Source organism: Mauremys reevesii, linkage group 4, assembly GCF_016161935.1.
Source record: "Mauremys reevesii isolate NIE-2019 linkage group 4, ASM1616193v1, whole genome shotgun sequence".
In the NCBI taxonomy this organism is placed as follows: Eukaryota; Metazoa; Chordata; order Testudines; family Geoemydidae; genus Mauremys; species Mauremys reevesii.
In genome coordinates, this window is record NC_052626.1 from 26,827,121 (window position 1) to 26,848,066 (window position 20,946).

Sequence of the window (20,946 nt, forward strand, 5' to 3'; positions counted from 1 at the left end):
GAGCTATTGACTCCATGAAGCTAGAAGGCTTACCAGGAAAAATGAGCATTAATCTCACTTAGATGCAGAAGTCCATTAACACAGTTATGCTGAGTGATGGACTTAGAATTTCTTTACCAAATGAGTTTACAGGGCTGTATGGTTGGCATGGTGCAACTTTGTTTGTTTAGCAGCCATATTTGAAACGAGGGAGGCTGAACAGTTATTAAAACATTTGCTTTTAGTCCTTAAAGTGTTTTTATTTTGACAGAATCCTTTTTTCCCACCACTTTTGCTATCTTTATCATGATATAACTTTTCTTTCTGTTTACTCCAAATTGAAATTGCTGTTATCAAGACATTGCAGATATTTCCCTCGGAATTAGCTCTGAGATGCCTGGGGTTACTCCGTAACTTGATATTCAGTAATATTTGCTCACCTCACAGCATCATTAATACCATTTGCCATGACAGTCTATTACTGCTATAACCAAATTATGCTAAGTTACATTTAATTTAATTATTTTGAATAATATACACAGCTTTAGTATGGAACTTAGAAAGGTGAATGTGAGACTATTAAAATATCATTAACAAACAGCTACTGGTTAAGTAAGTTTAAAGTAAATGGATGGATATTTTTTAAACTAGCCGGAACCATTTTTCATTTTCTCACTCTTACAGTGTTTTGGAAAGCCTCTTGAGTATGAAAGCTCTTATGTAAAGCCAAATTACTTCTATCCTTCAAATTCCGTGTACATTTTGTATTGCTTAAAGTAATTCAGCCCATTAACTGTTAATGTGCAGCAAAATGTATGATGGTTTTCTATTTTATCCTTTTCTAGGGACCCATTGCCATGGTAAAAAGAGGGGAAAAAGAAAAGATTCCACTTGAATATTTCAGTGATTCTGTCAAAGTGTAATGGCTACTTCTAGATTGTTGTGGATGCTTTACGTATTAATCCTAACAGCATATTAAGGCTTTCCTCTCTCTTTAGTGCAGTGTAAAGACATAAATCAGTTGCTATGCTGATGCAAAGATATTCATCTGAAAATAATGGGATCATAATGTGAAAAATATAAGGATTCTGAACAGTGCTCAAATGTCAGATGACCTGACTTAGAAGTTGATGATTTGCTGATATCTGCATTGCCAACACTCACAATATTATTATGAATGTCATGGATTGGGGCCACTTTTAAATATTCTCACAATCATGCTCTATCTGCAGGCAACCTCAGGAATTTGGCCTCAGCTGCCTGCAGTCTCCTTGCTGGTCACCAGAGGTCACTGTTCCATTTGCTGTTCTTGCAGTCCTATTCTACACTAAATAGTAGAGAGGGGAGGTTGCTGAGTGTGCAAGGGGGAAAGGAGGAGGATGACTTGAGGGTTAACGAATCATAGGAGTAGAGGAGAGGAATAAGGGGAGGCTGCCAGCAGGTAAGGGGGAAACAGATTAGCGAAGTGTTGCGGGGGGATAATACCTGGAGTCATGGAGGAATTGGGTGTATGTAGAGACAAGGAAAGTTGCTGGATGAGGTTGACTGGATCAGGAGCATGAGTTTCCTGGGATAGGGCAGAAGCAGAACGTCACTGGAGACCACATGGGGAACAGTCGGTCAGTGAGGGAAATGTCACCCTAGGACTGAGAGGAAAATAATAGTCTGGCAAGATGAATAGGTGGAAAACACCTCTTCTCTCTCCCTCTCTTTTTGTGTTTGTATTTTCCATTTGCTTCAGATTGAATCTTCATCCTAAAATATGAATGTGCAAACAAAGCAGGGTTAGGAGGCTTTTCTGTTGAGTGCAGACATCAGACCCCCAATCCTCCACCATTTATTTAGTTATTTTAAAATCTCATGATTTTAAAGCCTGACCCATGATTTTTAAAGTCCTAGATTTATCAGTACTGTTATATTGTAAAGGCTTGTATGCATTGAACCTTAATATCCCCTTTTGCCTTTCTGTTCGAAGGTGAAATTCCAGCATGAGGTATACCCTCCAGGAGGGCCGGAATGTGAATCCAGTCTGTTGGAGCAGCCAGTGTCCCGGCAGGTTTTTATTGTTCAAGACCTTGAGATCAGAGATCGCTTGGCTACATCACAGATGAATAAATTTCTCTATCTCTACTGTAGTAAGGAGATGCCCAGAAAAGCACATTCTAATATGGTAAGGTTGTGAAACTTATTCATAGGGTATTATAGTAACCAAACCTTTTAATTGTGAGAATGGTGTGGGTTCTTTGGTATTGCGGAAGAGCAAGTATGAGATAATGGAATGTTGTAATAGCATAAGCTTTATATCAATGTAGGCTATTTTCTTAATTTCTTGTGGGTAGAGTTTGGTATAAAAGGTCATCTCAAATAATATTCTATCTATTCTATTTTTCAAGGTTATAGCAATTTTAAAATAGATCTAGCACACACAGGCTTACTGAACCTGTACTGTATCTTCAGTTTTGAGTATGCATCACCTTGTATGTGTACACTTTGAATTTCAGCTGCATATGGAGGCATGTACACCTAGTATATTCATGTCAGAGGCTTTGGAGACCTGTTTCATTTGTAGCTTTCCTTTTCCAGTGAACTTTCAGACATACATCAATCCATGATAAGTTACTCATCCTGTGTTAGCTATGTAATTGGCAAATTGAGATATGTTACAAAGACAGAAGTTGTAATAATTTCAAAGTATGAATGAAAGGTGAACACTTTTCATTGGTCAGTGTTTTTGGTTTGAGTTTTATATATTGAGTTTTTCTTTCTCATTCTTGTTCTGCAGCTAACAGTTAAAGCATTACATGTCCGTCCAGAGTCTGGCAGATCCCCACAGGAATGTTGTTTACGTGTATCACTAATGCCACTTCGCCTCAATATCGACCAGGTTGGTGATGCTAGAGACACTGTCCGTTAGTTGAAGCATCATTGTGCCCTTTGGATTGTGGCAATGTACAATTTCTAAATGCTTGTGTGGAGAAATTTAATATGAGTACTATAACTTTTACACTCATAACCTCCGAATACACATCTTATGCAATTCTTTTGTGGGTTTGATTGCCTTCTGTTATGTAGCTTTGGATTCCCTGCAGCTGTAAATGTATCTCCTTGTACATTTGTCTATGTCCGTTTTATATGAAAAATCTCCTTTTTAACAATTGAACTTATCTAGTGCTCCAGCCAACATAGTGACTAGACTTTTTAATTTAAAGACTAGTAATATCTGCAGAAATGGCTGTGCTCTCAAAGATGGCACTTCATTCAGTGAGACTTCTGAAAAATTCAGTGATTTTTGAAACAGTGAATTTTTAAAGACTTGAGTACACTTAGGTTTTGGCAACACTTGTATAGCTTGTCATCCCAGTAAATTATCATTGGCTTGAAAGTAAGTCCAATAATGTTGAATTCTAATGTGAAGAAGAGAAGTCAATAATATTTTAGTTAGAAGCACATGACATAGTAAGACTGCTGTACCACAAGCTCTTTGCCATTTGTTACCCTTAACACCTATTTGGGACATTAATGGCAGAGAGCACTGAAAAGAGATGATAGAAATTTGTTCTATCAGGATGTTTTTTATTCGTTAGGCAGGATGTTTATTTGTTTCGTATCCACTGTATGTGAGGCCTCCCAAACCCAGAAGTTCTAAAAGTTTAGAAGTGTAATGACATGGTTTTGATAAAAATGAGCAATATGGCTTTGAAATTCTCTCCTTGACTGACTTCTGCAGACTATGGAGGGGGAGAGTTTCAAAAGTACAAATGATATTTAGGTGTCTACCTTCCATTGGCTTTCAGTGGATGATAAACACCTAACTTACTGACATTTGTGCCTCTTAAAATCTGCCCTGCCATAGTCTGTAATAGTTTCATGCTATATCCACCAAGAACAGAAATATAGCATGGAAGTGCTTTTTAAAAATATATATATAATTGGAGATATACCTATCTCCTAGAACTGAAAGGGACCTTGAAAAGTCATTGAGTCCAGCCCCCTGCCTTCACTAGCAGGACCAAGTACTGATTTTTGCCCCAGATCCCTAAGTGGCCCCCTCAAGGATTGAACTCACATCCCTGGGTTTAGCAGGCCAATGCTCAAACCACTGAGCTATCCCTCCCCCCTGACCCCCATTTGAAACATTCCTATACCATGATTTTACCACATTCTGAAGGGTCCCAGGAAAGGGATTGGGACAGTACTGCAAAAGCAGCTGCCCCACGTGCTGTGCAATGCAAGGGGGATTCCCACATTTCTGCCCGTGGCTCTCCATTGCACAATATGGGCCAATGTATTGTTTGGTTTAGGTTGCAACTGAAAAAAGGACTTGAGCTCTGGATGCTAAAATGTATTCTCTTGTTCCTTTGATTGATGTGCAAGTACCCACAGAAACACAACATCTAGGATTGAGGATGGTTTCTTCAGAGAACTCTAGGTTGAGGTGATTTGTTTCTTTCCTTTGATGTAATTGCGTTATTCCTTTATTTTAGGATGCCTTGTTTTTCCTGAAGGATTTTTTTACTAACCTTTCTACAGAAGTGGAAGTTTTAATGACTCCGGATCCAGAAGGTACTATCATTGGTGTAGTAAGCTGGAAATACACCTCTACCCCTCTCTCTTCTTCTTTTTCTCTGTGTGTGTGTGTGTGTGCGCGCGCGCGCGCACATACACACACACACACACACGTAATTTATTCTGTTTGCTAAAGAACTATATTAGACATAATTTATTAAGCCTAAAGCTTTCAGAAGAGTTCTCTAATTCTGTGGTGTTCTTCGAGTAGATGCAGAGTTGTATTCCAATTAGGTGTATGCGCGCTCAGCGTGCTGGAGTTAGAGATGTTTGCCTACCAGTCCCCATAGAGGGTGGTGCTTGTGCCACATGGCTGTGGCCCTTCCCCTAGCTATTTGAGCTGTTCTCCTCCATCGGTGCTGAGGAAGAGGTCTCATAAGATCAATCGGGACTGCTCCAGGTTGCAGGACGATGCCCCTGCCTCCCCCAGAAAAAGTGCAAACCAGATTGGGACTGAATCCAGTGTTCAGGATTGTACGGGTACTTCTGGACCCTTCTCTGGTACTGAATGGGAAGGGCAGAAACTCTCGTTCTGACCTCCATTGAGTCCAGTACTGATGACGGAGATGCTGGTCCCAGCTGTGTCAATGTACCAGGCAGCAACAGATCTCCTCTCCCTTTCAGTCCTGCCCTTACCAATGGCCAGGGGTGTGCCACCTATAGCCCCTCCAATGGAGCCAGCTGCTGAACCTTTGTGTCTGTCAGCACCACATCCAGTTACTCCCCTCCCACATCCGGGATGAAACCAGTACTGGAATCAGTATAGGGACCCTCTTCGGCTCCCCTGCCTTCACCACCCTCAACGTCAATGCACTCAGGTGCTCCAGTATCACTGTTTGCACCAGGACTGATGCTGCCTATGGCACTGGCATGCTCGGTACCGACGGGACTGCCTTCATTGGGGGCACCGATTCCTGCCTCGTTCTGGATGAATCGGGCCATATATTGACTCTCTCGGGCATCGCTCCTTCCATGTTCCCAAGATCACAGGGCTCTTCTGATTCCGAGTTGGGGATTGCCATCTTCCCACTCCACATCACCTGACAAGCGCCGAGGGCCGCCAATGGACCAATATGGCTCCCAGGGTTGGCATGTGCCCCGAAGCTGGGAACTAGGGCCCAGGCCCTATTGGGATGGGAGAAGGGGCGGGGTCTGGGATGTTCAACCCCCTGCTCCATCCCAGACCCCGCCCCTTCTTCCAAGCCCCCACTCCCTCCCTGCCTCTTCCCACCCCAGGTCCACCCCTGCCCCTCCTCTTCCTGCCCAGTTCTGCCCCCACTCCTGAGCACGCCCTGTCCCCGCTCCTCCCCGCACAGTGCCTCCTGCTGATCGCCGTGGGCGGGAGGTACTGGTAGGGAGGGGGAGGGGTTGATCAGCAGGCTGCCAGCAGGTGGGAGGCACTGGAGATGGGAGTCGGGGAGCTGGCTGCCCGTGAGTGCTAAGCACCCACTAATTTTTTTCTGTTGGTGCTCCAGCAATGTTCGGCAGCTATCCAACAAGTCTTACTCAACAATACAAAGTCCTCCATTAGGATGGCCTACTTAGCAAAGTGGAAGAGATTCTCACTGTGATCCTTGGCCCATGGGACCCAAGTGAGAAGGGCTGCCATCCAGGACATCTTAGACTCGAGTATCTGCTACATCTTCAGAAATTGGACCTTTCACTCAGATTGCTGAGAGTCTATTTGGCAACTATATCTGTGTTTCATCCCCCTATTCAGGGGAATTCATTTTTTTCCAGTACCATGGTGAGGAGATTTCTGAAAGGGCTTATCTGCTTGCATTCTCTGGTCTCAGATTCGGTTCCCTTGTGGGACCTAAACATTGTTTTGGTGGCTCTGATGGACCCTCCATTTGAGCCCCTTGTGTCCTGTCTGCTGCCCCTCCTGTCTTAGAAAACCACTTTCCTGATAGCCATCACTTTGGCAAGAAGGGTATGAGAGGGCAGGGCCTAATGGCTGAACTGCCTTACACTCAGTTCTCTAAGGACAAGTTAACGGCGCAACCACACCCAAAGGTTTTATCCAAGGTGATCTGTCAGTTTCTTCTGAATCAGGCAGTGTATTTACCTGGGCTTTTCCCTAAGCTGCGCTCTTACCCAGAAGAACAGTGTCTCCATGCTCTGGATGTCAGGTGATGTCTAGCCTTATATCTAGGCTGTCCTAAGCCATTTTGTGTTTCACTTCACCTGTTCGTATCAACGCAGACAGCATGAAAGAGTGAGTGGTCTCTGCACAGACCATCTCTAGATGGATAACATCCTATATCAAGACTGAGTATGAGATAGCTTCGGCTACACCTCCTCCGCGGCTATGGGCTCAATCCACAAGAGTGCAAGTGACAGCAAAAGTGTTCTTCAGTAACGTTTCCATACTGGTCATTTGTATGTCAGCTAGGTGGTCATCTATATGTTTGTTTAAGGACCATTATACTATTGCTGTATCTTCCAGAGTGGATGCAGGCCTCCAAAGGGTGGTCCTACAGTCCCTATTTCTTAGACTCAGAGCCCCACCTCCAGATTGGGGTACTGCTTGTGAGTCACCTAAGTGGAAAGCACATCTGGATCTACTCGAAGAAGAAGTTATTACTTACTGTAACTGTGTTTCTGTGAGATATGATTCGGGCATATATTCCATGACCCACCCTCCATCCCCTTTGCATCGGAGTCTCCTTCTGTGGGCTTTCGGTTGGAAGGAACTGAGGAGGGTTGGGGCAGCGCTGCTTCATATAGCCAGGGGAGGCACGAGCACTGCCTCTCTATGGGTACTTCTAGGGAAAAGTGTCTGGCTTCAGTGTGCTGGGAATGCACACACCTAAGTGGAATACACATCTGCATCACATCTCAAAGAACCACAGTTGTAGGAAGTAACTGTTTCTTCATCAGTTTTTGGATACCTACATAGGTCCTCAGCACCTCTGAAAACCAATCACAAGATGTCTCTCGAGTTGGGCACCCAAAAATTGAAGCATATTAGTGAACGCTTCTGAAAGGTTGTGAGCATATATGTGTAAAGTGTTGGAGCTATGGATAAACTGAGGGTATGTATAGTTACTAATTTAAAGTTAAATGCAGCTCTTGCAGAAGGAATCATATCCTAAATTTATATACAAGTAGTAAAATGTTAGTATTAAGTTAAAGTAGTCTTTCCATCCATTGTAAACCTGGCCAAAAATGAGAGAATAAATTTTTTTTAATTAAGAATTATTCTACCTTTGACTATATTGTATTCTCTTCTAAGTATGTAAACAATCTTAGATCACCTACTTTCTGTGGTGCAACTTGCAGAAATATACAGACTGTGTAATTCTCAGTAGGGTTTCTTTTAAAATTCCATGAATGCTATTGCAAGCCTACGAATACTTAGAAATTACAAAGGTTTACTTGAAATTCTGAGAATTTTACTCAGTCTCTCATCAAGAGCTTTTTACCATAAATCTTTACTCCTGACTTTTTTTTAATGATTTATTTGTTAGCTTTAGCTACCTATAGAATTATTTATAACTTTACATATTGGGAACATTTTACAAATATTACTATTCTTGTGAAAATCCAGTGTTCTTCTTCGAATGCTTGTTCACGTCAATTCCAATCAGGTGTGTGCGCGCTGCATGCATGGTTGTCGGAGGGCTCTGGAGCCCCCTGGAGTGGTGCCTTCATGGCGCTCAATATATGACCCAGCCAACCCGACCCCCCTTTCAGTTCCTTCTTACCATTGGAACAGTGCTCACTTGCTCAGCAAGTGCTCCCTTAGTGTTCTTCTATTAGCCATTACAGTTATAGTTAGTATTATAGTAATTTAGTATAGATAGATAGATAGGTTGGGAGTGGGGGTCTCTTCCCAATCCCTAACCCCTGTCTGGCTCCCTGCAGTGCTTGTAATAAGCCTATGCCCAGCAGTGACCCCCATGACTCTTGTCTAAAGTGTCTGGGGGAAGCGCACCAAATGGAAAAGTGCAAAATCTGCCGGGCTTTTCGGCCAAGAACCAAATAGGAGTGTGATTTCCGACTAAACCAACTGTTAATGGAATCCGCTGTCTGCCCACAGCTGGCTGCGGACCGCCAGCACCCGGCACGGGGCACATCCATACGGAGTGCTCTGCATCCATACGCCACACAGTGCTGAGGAAGGACTCTACCACAAGAGACCCTCGGCACTGGTGCTCCCTGGCTCCATACCCACGGCACCGCTTGACTTCTCCAGTGCCACACAAGAACAAGGGCACAAGCCTCGTCAGCTGTGTTCCTGGCCCAGATCCTGATACAAGAGATCTGCGGGGCAGCAGCTTGGTCATTGGTGCATACGTTTACCTCTCGCTATGCTATCACCCAACAAGCCAGAGATGATGCAGCATTCGGCAGGGTGGTGCTCCAGTCAGCGATTCCTTAACTCTGACCCCACCTCCAGGGTAGCACTTGAGTCACCTGATTGGAATGGACGTGAACAAGCACTTGAAGAAGAAAAAACGGTTACTCACCTTCTCATAACTGTTGTTCTTCGAGATGTGGTGTTCACGTCCATTCCAATACCCACCCTCCTTCCCTTCTGTCGGAGTAGCTGGTAAGAAGGAACTGAAGAGGGGTCAGGTCAGCAGGATCATATATTGAGTGCCATGAAGGAGCCACTCCAGGGGGCTCCAAAGCCAACCCGACGGGAGCTGCTAAGTGCACGTGGCACGCACACCTGATTGGAATGGACGTGAACAACACATCTCAAAGAACAACAGTTATGAGAAGGTGAGTAACCGTTTTTTATACACCACAGTTCATTTAACTGTAACAGCATGGATTTGTTTCATTAGACAAAAAAAACCAAACCAAAACACTTATTTAACAGGCTGCTTGAAATTACTGTGTAAGACTATGAATTATTTGTTTACTGTATGTAAATTTTTATTATCTCAGTTAAAAAGTCTCCTGGTGCTGATGTAACCTGTAGTTTGCCCAAGCATGTCAGCAGTTTCAAGGACCCAAGCCCGGTCATTTCTTTCTCAGTACACAAGCAAACAAGCCAAAATGATAGTGTTGATTCTGTGGATATGGTTAATGGAGAGGACCATCATTTTTCACATGAAGAGACATCTTTCAGCGATCAACCAGTCTTTTTCAGGTAAATTTTGGTTGCAAGAGGTGTGCACGTATTCTACCATTTTTATTGCTTTTTATAAAATATGGCATTACAATAATTTCTGTGCAGCCTCAATGGGCATTATTTTTTTCTTCCAGAGCTTAAATATAATACTATGATGTATCATTGAAAAATAACCATTTATTGAATTTGCTGTTAGCTTTTTCAAACTGTCATGTGTATGAATGGTCCCTGCACTGAAGAGCTGAGTCTAAATTAAAATTAACACAATCAAGGATGACTGTGAATTAAGGGAGGGTCTGAGAGAAGAGGGTTACAATAGTAAAATATCATGAGATGAGCTTTAAAGTAGTTTTGCCCTAAAAAGTGACTGAAGAAATTGCACCTTCTTATTTAACAGTTCTGCCTTATGTATTGAGTTATATCTACTTACAACAATTAACTTTTCACTTTCTTTAGCACTGCAGAACCAAGCTGTGGGAGAGTGAGCTAGATTCTGTTCCAGCACGTGCATCACCAACAGAATGGTTAACTACATTCTGATTCCTGAGCCAAATTCTGCTCTCATTTTCATGTGTGCAAAGCCATTGAAAACAGTAGAGTTGCCCCAGTGTAACTAAGGGCAGAATTGGCCCATGGAAAAGATTGTGCTGATATGGTATTCAGAAGAAATACAGCTTGACTTTCTGATCTCAAGATGAATTTGCTGGGCTGATAGTTAGAAAAAGATGACATAAACTTTTACAATAAGCAGATTTGATCTGGAAGTCATTGAAATAGTGAACTTGGAACCCTACATTGCTTTTTATGCTCACATTTTGGAGTAGAACAACAGTCTAAGGTGCACTATAGTGATATATGCCTTACAAAAAAACTGAAGAGAATCATATTATAATGTGACATGCACCTATTTGTGGGTTCATACTTTGGTTTTCCTTTTGAGTGGCTTCATTTATTTCCTGTTTCAGTTTCTCTCACTGTAATAAATTGTTTCCTTTGTATATTTCAGAGAATTTCGATTTATATCAGAAGTTCCAATACGTCTTGATTACCATGGCAAACATGTCTCAATGGATCAGGTTTGTTTACAACACAGAGACTATCTGATTAAACTGATGTTTTTGTGTGTTTTCTTTCTATGAATGGAACTATACTTTGTGTTACCTACCTGTCTGCAGTGTAGTCTTGAAAATTCTCGAGTATTACTTATTTAAACTTTCAGTGAAACTAAATAACGTGGAACTATTATGTGAGAGCAGTGGGGTAGATCCTTGGGTCTGGTTCACCATTATTCAGCACAGGAAGTGTTATTCAGCCACTTTCACCTAGTAGGAATGGCTCTCAAGGGACCATGCCACCATCTGAGGATGCTTGAAGTGCGTTAGAGCTCCAGCTATGCCGTTGGGTGCACCCCTTGATACACCTCCATACTGCTGTGCCATCCAAAGATTTCCCTTACACTAGTTTGCTAAGTTGGTATTGCGGCTTCTTTATCCAAAGCACCTTATGTCAGGTTTCATCCAGCATAGTTCAAAATGCTGTAATAAAATAAATAGGGGTTATGGGGGTAGGTTTTATTTCCGTGTATGCAATTTAAAATATATTCAATAAAATTTGTGTTTGATCCAAGGTTCTTAAGTATTTATTTCCCAACTTCAGATTGCGTATTGCAGATAGACTTTTAGATTGACTAAGTATTTAATTTTCAGGGTACGTTAGCTGGGATTTTGATTGGTCTTGCACAATTAAACTGCTCAGAGTTAAAGTTGAAGAGACTTTGCTATCGACATGGGTGAGTTTACAAAATTTTAATACGATTTTTTTTTCTGGAAATTGGATGTGGATGTTGCAAGTACTTGGGTATGCCAAGCAAAAAGCAAATTCTCATATTAAGCATTTTTAAAATTCAGAGCACACTGCAATGATTTTTATAAGGAGAAACTTCATTTTTAATGCACTTAAACTGTTTGTTTATAAACATTTGTGGTGTGAATATCATGCAAACTAGGACTGAGAATTGTCTAATATGGCTCCAGTTCAGGAAAGTGTCTCTGTTCAAAACAACTCTTAACCATGTACTGAATTTGACCATAAAATTTTAAAATTAAACACATACTTAAGTTCTTTCCTGATTCAGAGCCTATGGGAATAACATGAAGCTGTGCTTCTTCTTTATCAATTTTCCCCACAAGTTTTCTTCCACTAATATACCCCAGAATGCAATTGTAGATATATTTTTTTTACTGGGGGGAGCACAAAGATCAAATACCTCAGTTCGCCAGGGGTAAGTGAGTATGGCATTTGAGACTTCACTTTCCCCCTTATTTTAGTGTTTAAATGTCTTTTCTTGTTCTCATTCACTAGAAAAAAACATCCCTTAAGCCATAGAATCATAGGACTGGAAGGGACCTTGAGAGGTCATCTAGTCCAGGCCCCTGCACTTATGGTAGGACTAAGTATTATCTAGATAATTTCTGACAGGTGTTTGTCTAACCTGCTCTTAAAAATCTCCAATGATGGAGATTCCACAACCTCCCTAGGCAATTTATTTCAGTGCTTAACCACCCTGACAGTTAGGAATTTTTTCCTAATGTCCAACCTAAACTTCCCTTGCTGCAATTTAAGCACGTTGTTTCTTGTCCTATCCTCAGACGTTAAGAAAAACAATTTTTCTCCCACCTCCTTCTAACAACCTTTTACGTACTTGAAAACTGGTATCATGTCCCCTCTGTCTTCTCTTTTCCAGACTAAACAAACCCAATTTTTTCAATCTTCCCTCAGAGGTCATGTTTTCTAGACCTTTAATCATTTTTGTTGCTCTTCTCTGGACTTTCTCCAATTTGTTCACATCTTTCCTGAAACGTGGTGCCCAGAACTAGACAAAATATTCCAGTTGAGGCCTAATCAGCACAGAATAGAGTGGAAGAATTACTTCTCACGTCTTGCTTACAACACTCCTGCTAATACATCCCAGAATGATGTTCGCTTTTTTCGAAACAGCATTACGCTGTTGATTCATATTTAGCTTGTGGTCCACTATGACCCCTTTTCCGCAGTACTCCTACATAGGCAGTCATTTCCCATTTTGTATGTGTGCATCTGATTGTTCCTTCCTAATTGGAGTACTTCGTATTTGTCCTTATTGAATTTCATCCTGTTTACTTCAGACCATTTCTCCAGTTTGTCCAGATCATTTTGAATTTTAATCCTATCCTCCACTTGCAACCCCTCCCAGCGTGGTATCATCCATAAACTTTATAAGTGTACTCTCTATGCCATTATCTAAATCATTGATGAAGATATTTAACAGAACCAGACCCGGAACTGATCCCTGCGGGACCCCACTCATTGCTTTTCATTAGTACTAATAACTCTGTCTGTTACAGTTTGTTAGGTGTGGATAAGCTATTCTCTTATGCCATCACTGAATGGCTTAATGACATAAAGAAAAACCAGCTACCAGGAATCCTGGGAGGAGTAGGACCTATGCATTCATTAGTGCAATTAGGTGAGTTCAGTTCTGTTGCTGTTCAAATATCACACTGGTAAAATAATCTGAATATAGCATTTAGCAGCTTTCCAAGGTATAAAGGTTTATATAACAAGTTATGTGTTTTTGCATTCTGGCTGTAATTTCAGTTCAAGGTCTGAAGGACTTAGTATGGTTACCAATAGAACAGTACCGAAAGGATGGTCGTATTGTAAGAGGCTTTCAAAGAGGAGCAGCTTCCTTTGGTACTTCCACTGCAATGGCAGCTTTAGAGCTAACAAACAGAATGGTTCAAACCATACAGGTACATTTTACATTATATCTGAGGTTAGACAAGAGAACAGGTTTTTTAGTAATAATTATTATGGTAGTCCCCAAAGGCGCCACTGAGAATCAAGGCCTCACAGTGATGGGTGCTGTACAAAAATGGAAAACAGATGGTCTCTACTCAGGTCTTATTTGATTTCACTTGAAACACTTGCAATATGGAAACATTGACAGCAAACAAATCAGGGTAGATAAAAATCATGCTTTAAAAAGTTAAAAATAATTTTTTAATTTCTGTTATGATTTGTAATGTATGTTGCTTTTTTTTTTACCATCCTCCTCCCATTTTATAGTCTTTAATTGTGAAAGTGGATATTTTGTCCTTGTTAGTAGAATTACATATTTTAGATGTCACATAGGAATTTTTTTCCACTAAGAAGTTCTATTCTTAAAATGCTCATCCATGCTGAGAGAGACAAGCCCAGGGGCTCATCCCTACTGTGAAATCAGCACAGAATTGTAAGGAAACAGCTTATGCTGTATTTGCAACCAACACCCTCTTCTGATCTATTGAACATCCAAGAGTCAGAAAAGCCAAAATTCTTGGACAAAGCTGTACTCTTCCACTAGGATTTGTAGTTTTGAAATCAGTGGGACTTGTGCTCTTGAGTTACTCAGGTGCTTTTGAATATCCCGGTGTAGGCACCTAAATATGGGCTTAGAAGCCTAGCTTTGGGCTTCTACTTCTGAAAATTTTGGCCTGTGTATATAAAAGTTTGCATTAACTTTATTAATGTTTTCAAACTCAGAATAACTTTCTGCTGTTAACACTGAAGTAATTTTGTTTTGAAATGAAAACAGTTCTATGCCCTAAGAGAAAAGAGTTTATTAAAATTACAATTTTAGCCCCTGAAGCTGCAAATACTTACTGCGCACATTTTTAACTTTATGCATATGAGATTTCCCATTGAAGTCAATGATATTATTCATATGAGTAAAGGTACATACCTGCTTGTGTGTTTTAGGAACAGAGCCTTAATTTTCAATTTTCAACTACTGCCATTTTGTAAGATTCAAGTAAGATATAAACCTTACCAGTAGCGACAATTAAACTCAATTATAAATGCTGCTTTTTATTATAAGATAATTTAAAATTGCAGTGGCATAAATTCTCAAGATATTTTTACAAAGCCCCAACCTGATTTAAATCATTTTTTTAAAGTTATTTAAATGATCATTTAAGTCAGTGATTAAAATCACCTTGATTTAAAATTATTCCACTGTGAAACAAAATAAAAAAGGGGTTTTAATGTTATGGTATCTCTGTACATTGAGATAGAGGGAAGGAGGCAGAACATAAATTATGTTATTTCTGATTACTTGTGTTGTGGTTCAGTGTGTAAAAGTGATGAGACTGTTTTACTAATATGTAACGTGGAGTGTAATATAAACCTTCTGACGCCATGTTTGTCTGCCCTTTTTTAACTCGTATTTAGCTAGTATTGTAGTAACAACTGAAGGAGGGAGGAATGCATGTAAAATGCATTTTTATAGCTTTAAAAAAAATGTACCTGCTGGATTATCATTGTAATTTTTGTAAATTGTTTTGGCTAAGTATGTGATCAAATGCTATATTAAGAATGTATTAATTTATTTTTTCATTTGAACTGATCCCTAGGCAGCTGCAGAAACTGCTTATGACATGGTCTCCCCAGGTCCTAGTTTTATTGAGACAAAAAAGGTCAAACGATTCTCTCAGCATCGCTTAGCTCATCAGCCAGTAGACCTACGGGAAGGTGTGGCCAAAGCATACAGTGTGGTAAAAGAGGTATGCAAAAATGCTGTTATTTTTGACCAAACTGGAATTAAACCGTGTTAAAGCAAAATATGAAATACGTAAGATGGTATTAAAAAGTTCTTATTTTGAAATTTCAGCTGGAGAGAAATGTCAGATCGTTTGAAACATACAATCTAATTCATTAGACCAAACCCTATAAAAGCCTCACACACAGGGAAAATCTGAGAAACAGAATTAGGCCAAGGCAACTTGCAAACAAGATGAATTATAACCTGAGTCAATAGAAAATCTGTGTTCTACAGATTTGCATTCATGGAATCATAGAAATGTGAGGCTGAAAGGGACCTCAGCAGGTCATCTGCTCCTTTTCTCTGAGCTGAGGCAGGATTTAAGTATACCTAAACCATCCCTGACAGGTGTTTGTCTAACCTGTTCTTAGAAATCTCCAATGATGAGGATTCCACAGCCTCAGTATGTAACTTGTTCCCGTGTTTAACTATCCTTATAGTTAGAAACCTTTTCCTAATATCCAGCCTAATCTCCCTTGATATTGTTCTGCTGATTTGTCCTAGTGGAAAATCAACAACCTTAGAAGGACGTAGGGGTTATTCTTATTTTGTGGCATCTAAAACAATCTAAAATTAAATTTCAGGTATTTATGATTTAAGCAGCAGCCTGTGAATGAAACGAGTGAAATTTGTCTTTCTCTACCATAGCAGCATGTTAAAAGGTTGAATTATTAGCTGTGTTGTAGTTAGTTATATTGCGGTTCAGTTGTTTGTTTCACCTATTGTGTGTTAGTAAAAATGTCCATCTTTTTTTTTTTTTTATTCTGGTCATTATTTGGGGTTACATTTGTGTGACAACAATAGTTGGAGGACAGATGAGTCTAATAGAGGTGAGGAAGTTTCAGTGAGTTCCATCATTTTGGAATAGCCCAAACCTGCTACCTTCACTGCCCAAGAAGTTCCCCCTCAGCAATTATATAAATCAGTCTTCCTATGTTTATCAGATTTTAATAAGAAAAATATCAAAACAACCACATTAAACTTGTCTAGTTACAGTAAAAATGTTGATGTAATACACACAAATAGTTTTCTGCTGAGCTAGGGCTTGTCTACGCAATGGGTAATGCACTCTATGGGGGTTTCAGTTCTAAAGCACACTAATGTGGTGCATATTAATTGGTCCATGTAGACTCTGCTGGTGCACTTTTACATAGTGCTGTTTGAAACAGTTCTACATTAAAGTGCACTAGGGAACCATTAGTGCACAACAGCAAGGCTACACAGACCAATTTATGCGCAGCATATTAGTGTGCTTTAGAAATCACACTCCCATAGAGTGCATTGCCCCACCACGTAGACAAGCCCTAACGTGAAGAGGATGGATTTTCTTCTTAGGTAACTGATTTTTTTTTGTTTAATTTCTCAAGGGAATTACAGACACTGCCCAGACCATATATGAAACTGCTGCTCGAGAGCATGAGAACAGAGGGGTAACGGGAGCAGTAGGAGGAGTCCTCCGCCAAATTCCACCAGCTGTGGTGAAACCGCTCATTGTCGCAACAGAGGCGACCTCAAATGTTTTAGGTGGAATGAGAAACCAAATCCGGCCAGATGTGCGTCAAGAAGAGTCACAGAAATGGCGCCTTGGGGAGGATTGATATTTTAAATATGACTCAGCAAGAGCATAACGATGTTGGAAATACATAGCATTATGTCCCAGTGGCAGCTTTAGATGGAACTCATTTCATTTTATTGTGCTCATCTCAGGAACGAGGAGGTTTTCAAACCATTTAATTTCAAAACATCCAACCAAAAAGTTCAGAAGTGAAAAGCAAATTGATACTTGCTTGTGGACATGCTGCATGTTACCAAAACATATGGTGGCTAGTGTCAAACACAGTGGAGCATTTGCTGCCAAGTCAGAAACATGCTTGCTGTATTTCAATTACCATATTTTTCTTGGTTCATTTGATTTGCCATTAGAATCAGCAGTCCCTTTGTGACACTGTGTGTATTTTAAAAGTTTTCTTGAGCATGCTCAAAGAACTGTCTTCAATAAAGGGCTCCATAGATGCTCTTCAGTAACTAAAGAGTTTCGTTTTGGACATCAGACATGGAAGCTATATGACAAGAAGTCAGACGGAATGTTATAATTTTATGGGTCATGAGCATTGTTTTTAGTGTGGCACTTAAAACAAAGACGGTCTCTTGGTAACTGTTCAGAAATTACACTCAGTGTTCATATGCTTGCGAACAATAATTGTCCCTCCTAAATATCAAATTCCTACTTCTGTGGGTGTTTGAAGAACCTGAATGTTGCAGACATGTTCTGTTGTGTTGCACTTTAAAGGATATGGCCTGTATATTGTGCTTTTTTATAGTGTGAATAAACAGTAATGTGCATTATCCTTTATGATTTAGAAATTTATGCAAATTATTGAAAGGGACAACATTTAATGAAAATTTTTAAGGGAAGAAAAACAAAATGCAGTGTGTCTTACCTTTGTTTAAACTACCTTTTAAATGAAAAATACTAGTTTCTTTGTCTTCTGATGTACTGATGCCTATCATGAAATAATTATATTTTAAATATAAAGCAGTTACAGAACTGATGTAGGTAAGAGGTACCCTAAGTAGAGTACAAAAAATACAATTTCATAATTTAGTTTAAAATGATATGCAGAATATATTTTAATAATCTTCCCTTTATTTAAAGATTACATTGTTACAAACTATTGTTTTTGCCATTCTCACAGCATGGTATATTTCAGACTCCTTTAATACAATATTGATTAACTGAATGTCATGAGCAGCAATTCAGATTCTGCCTTTTTTTTTTTTTAAGCAAAATTTTATTTACAAACAAGTTCATGGTTTTAAAAATGGCACATTTTACTGCTAGGTTTGTTAGATATACTAGAATCCACTTAATTGGGGTACCCCTGTCACTGACTGGTTGTATCAATTAAGTATCTTGTCATAGCTGAGAGGATGTGCCATTTAACTCCCCCACCCCCCAAAGGTGAAGATTTAATGACATGAACTATTGTACTGAAATAGAATAATTGCTTCACTTCATCTTTCTTTGGTTTTTGTTTTTGTTTTTTTTTTGGGGCGGGGGGCGGGAGGTTGTGTTTATTTTTTTCCTTGTCTAATTATTTGGTAATTTCTATATTAAAAGATCACAGGTGAGCATTTCACACTTGGGTAAATGCATCATAATCACTTGACACCGATTGAATGAATCCCCGTAAGTGGAATTATGTTATAGTAGTATATTGTAGCTGCAGTCATTACCATTTGCTACTATTAGGCTAGTATACCAATATATCAGCCATGCTGGTAAAGGTATGTCCAAGTTAATTGGCATATACTGTAATAGACAGTGTAGCTCTGTCTATTTATCATATACATAAACTATTTTTGACAGTTGAATTTAAAGAAATGGCTATTTAGTTTTACTTCATTTACAGATTCCCCACAATCAAAGTGTACAGGGAGATGCCCTTAGAATATATTATTTCTACACAGATCCACACTGTCAAGGTATATTATTATATTTTTATAAGCTCCTTTTTTCATTGTCTCTTAATAATTCAAATTTTCAAACTTCACTTTTCACCATTTGTGCTGTCTGTTTACTGCTTGCAACTCATTCAACTTGCTCAGTAAAACTGATCTGTTTATGGTTAGCTTCTTGGTTCTCATAGGCTAGAAGAATTTTGTTTAGGTTGCAAAAGCTGCACAGAAAGGTTTAAATTTAAATAAAAAATAAATAAATAAATTCAACCTTTAAACCAGGACACTTTCTTTAAAATGTGTTGCAGATGTGCATACTCTATGATCTTAATCAGAAAATTGTATAGGGGATAGAAAAAGGGATTCACCACATGTGCTGTTTGTTAGTACAAGTGTATGTGTGTGTGTGTGGGGGGGGGTACTTTACAAAATACATAGGATAAGGTTTAACTAAAACTTTGATTATAGTGGGTTATACATCTGTGTGTATGTAATTGGCACTCAAACTTCCAAATCCAGTGCTGTATATCTCCATTAGCATAATGAGGTTTGTGATAAAGTTATTGTACTTGAGCTCTTCATTGTAACAAATTCTGTTATAGTTATTAACGCTTTTCATAACTCCTAATAAGCTTAAACAGATCTGAACACACTGTATAATGTCCAGATGTGTAAAAAAATAGACAATTCTATTTTGCTTTCTTCCCTATACACATTCACAAAGGTGTAAAAACCAACCAATACTGATTAATCTGATGCTATCCAGGGAGACAGGCTCAAAACTGTTATCTTGATTTCCTTAAGCATCTTGGCTCTTAACACTGTAGTGGCAAGTGCCCTGGAAGTACCTGGTGTAGAGATCACTTCCATCATTCTTAAAAATTTCTTCATAAACATCTCTTCTGTGACTAAGAGGAGCCTATAACTGGCTCCATTCAGAAGCAGCTTTCATTTCCTTTCAGGTATTAGTTGGCAGTTGTTAAACTGCAGAGCAGAACACAATTTTAATTACTTGCACATAGATTAGGGACATGTAGTCATGTCGCCAATGACTACATACTTGGTGGATGTCCATGTTTAATTTTTTTCATCACTTAAAAAGATCAGTTACAGTGGGGTGGGGTTTTTTGTTTGTTTTTTTGGGTTTTTTTTGCATCTGTTATTTGCTATTGTACAGTTTATCAGTGTTTAATGTCACTAGTGAGATGGGTTTTCTTGATAAAGCAAAATGCTATTTAATGGCAGGATGACATCAACAAGTTAAATTCCTTTGTTACTGGCGTTGATCCCGACCCCTGAAAATGTGATACCCAAATTTTAAATACATTCAAATGTTTTTTGGGTATTTTGTTTGTTTTTTTTTGTTGTAAAATAGCAGTGAAATCCAGCAATTAATTTAGATTAAGTGTATATTCCAAACCATCCCAGCTCTCACAGCAATACAAGCTTTTTCAACATGTATATATTAAATCATTTTACACCCATCTTTTCATCTAGTCCCATCCATTTCCAGCCTTCACAGTGTATGCTTCTCTCAACTATTTTAACTTGCTATGAATCTTGTTTACAAATTTAAAAAAAAACAATTGCAGTTAGTATGTAAATATTATCATGTATTTACACTGTATTTCCTTTAAAAAAACCACCCTAATGCAGCTTAGACACAAAAGGAACTGTGTGTATATGTATGTGTATATTTTTTACATATTTGCTGGTAAAGTAGTTTTGTGGCATTGTTTGTATATAATTTGTTAGTGTAAAAACAGTCGAATCTTACGAAGTTAAATACCACTCTTGAAAGGAATTAAAATATTTAATCTTCCTTTATTTTGCTTAAAGTACTTGTGCCCTCCATATATATTTGAGAACTATTTTTAGATCATAACTTATCTGCACCAATCTTGATGTATATTTTAGTATATTAAAATGGTAAAAGCCTCATACAAATAGGCTGTTCTGTTAAATATATTTAATGGAAAAAGCTGTGGATTGGAATCAATACTTAATAAACGTCTTACTCTGCCTCAAGTCAGTTTTTTAATCCTACTGTATAAATTTAATATAGAAAATGACCTCTTTTTTTTTTAAAAGTAACTATAAGAAAATGTAAAAGCAATTAGCCTTTCACCTGACTTAAGTTGGTTTTGTTGTTTTTTAAATCTAATGCTGCATATCTGTGTTAAACGAGTATTAATGTTGCAAAGTCAAGCAAAAATTAGAAAATGTCAGAATT

General features: G+C 39.0%; 1 protein-coding gene across 3 annotated transcripts in view; it reads left to right on the forward strand.

Moving 5' to 3' along the window:
• Positions 1 to 20,741, forward strand: part of ATG2B (autophagy related 2B) — a 78,099-nt gene extending 57,358 nt beyond the window's left edge. For 2 of the 3 annotated variants that reach the window (XM_039534227.1, XM_039534228.1), the window contains exons 33-42: positions 1,955 to 2,149; positions 2,762 to 2,863; positions 4,464 to 4,542; positions 9,448 to 9,652; positions 10,641 to 10,710; positions 11,341 to 11,423; positions 13,018 to 13,139; positions 13,271 to 13,425; positions 15,067 to 15,216; positions 16,622 to 20,741. In XM_039534227.1, the coding sequence (XP_039390161.1) occupies positions 1,955 to 2,149; positions 2,762 to 2,863; positions 4,464 to 4,542; positions 9,448 to 9,652; positions 10,641 to 10,710; positions 11,341 to 11,423; positions 13,018 to 13,139; positions 13,271 to 13,425; positions 15,067 to 15,216; positions 16,622 to 16,852 (1,392 nt within the window). In that variant the 3' untranslated portion in view covers positions 16,853 to 20,741. The remainder of the gene's footprint in view (positions 1 to 1,954; positions 2,150 to 2,761; positions 2,864 to 4,463; positions 4,543 to 9,447; positions 9,653 to 10,640; positions 10,711 to 11,340; positions 11,424 to 13,017; positions 13,140 to 13,270; positions 13,426 to 15,066; positions 15,217 to 16,621) is intronic. The other variant, XM_039534229.1, reaches the window with a different exon arrangement.
• Positions 20,742 to 20,946: the final 205 nt, after the last annotated feature.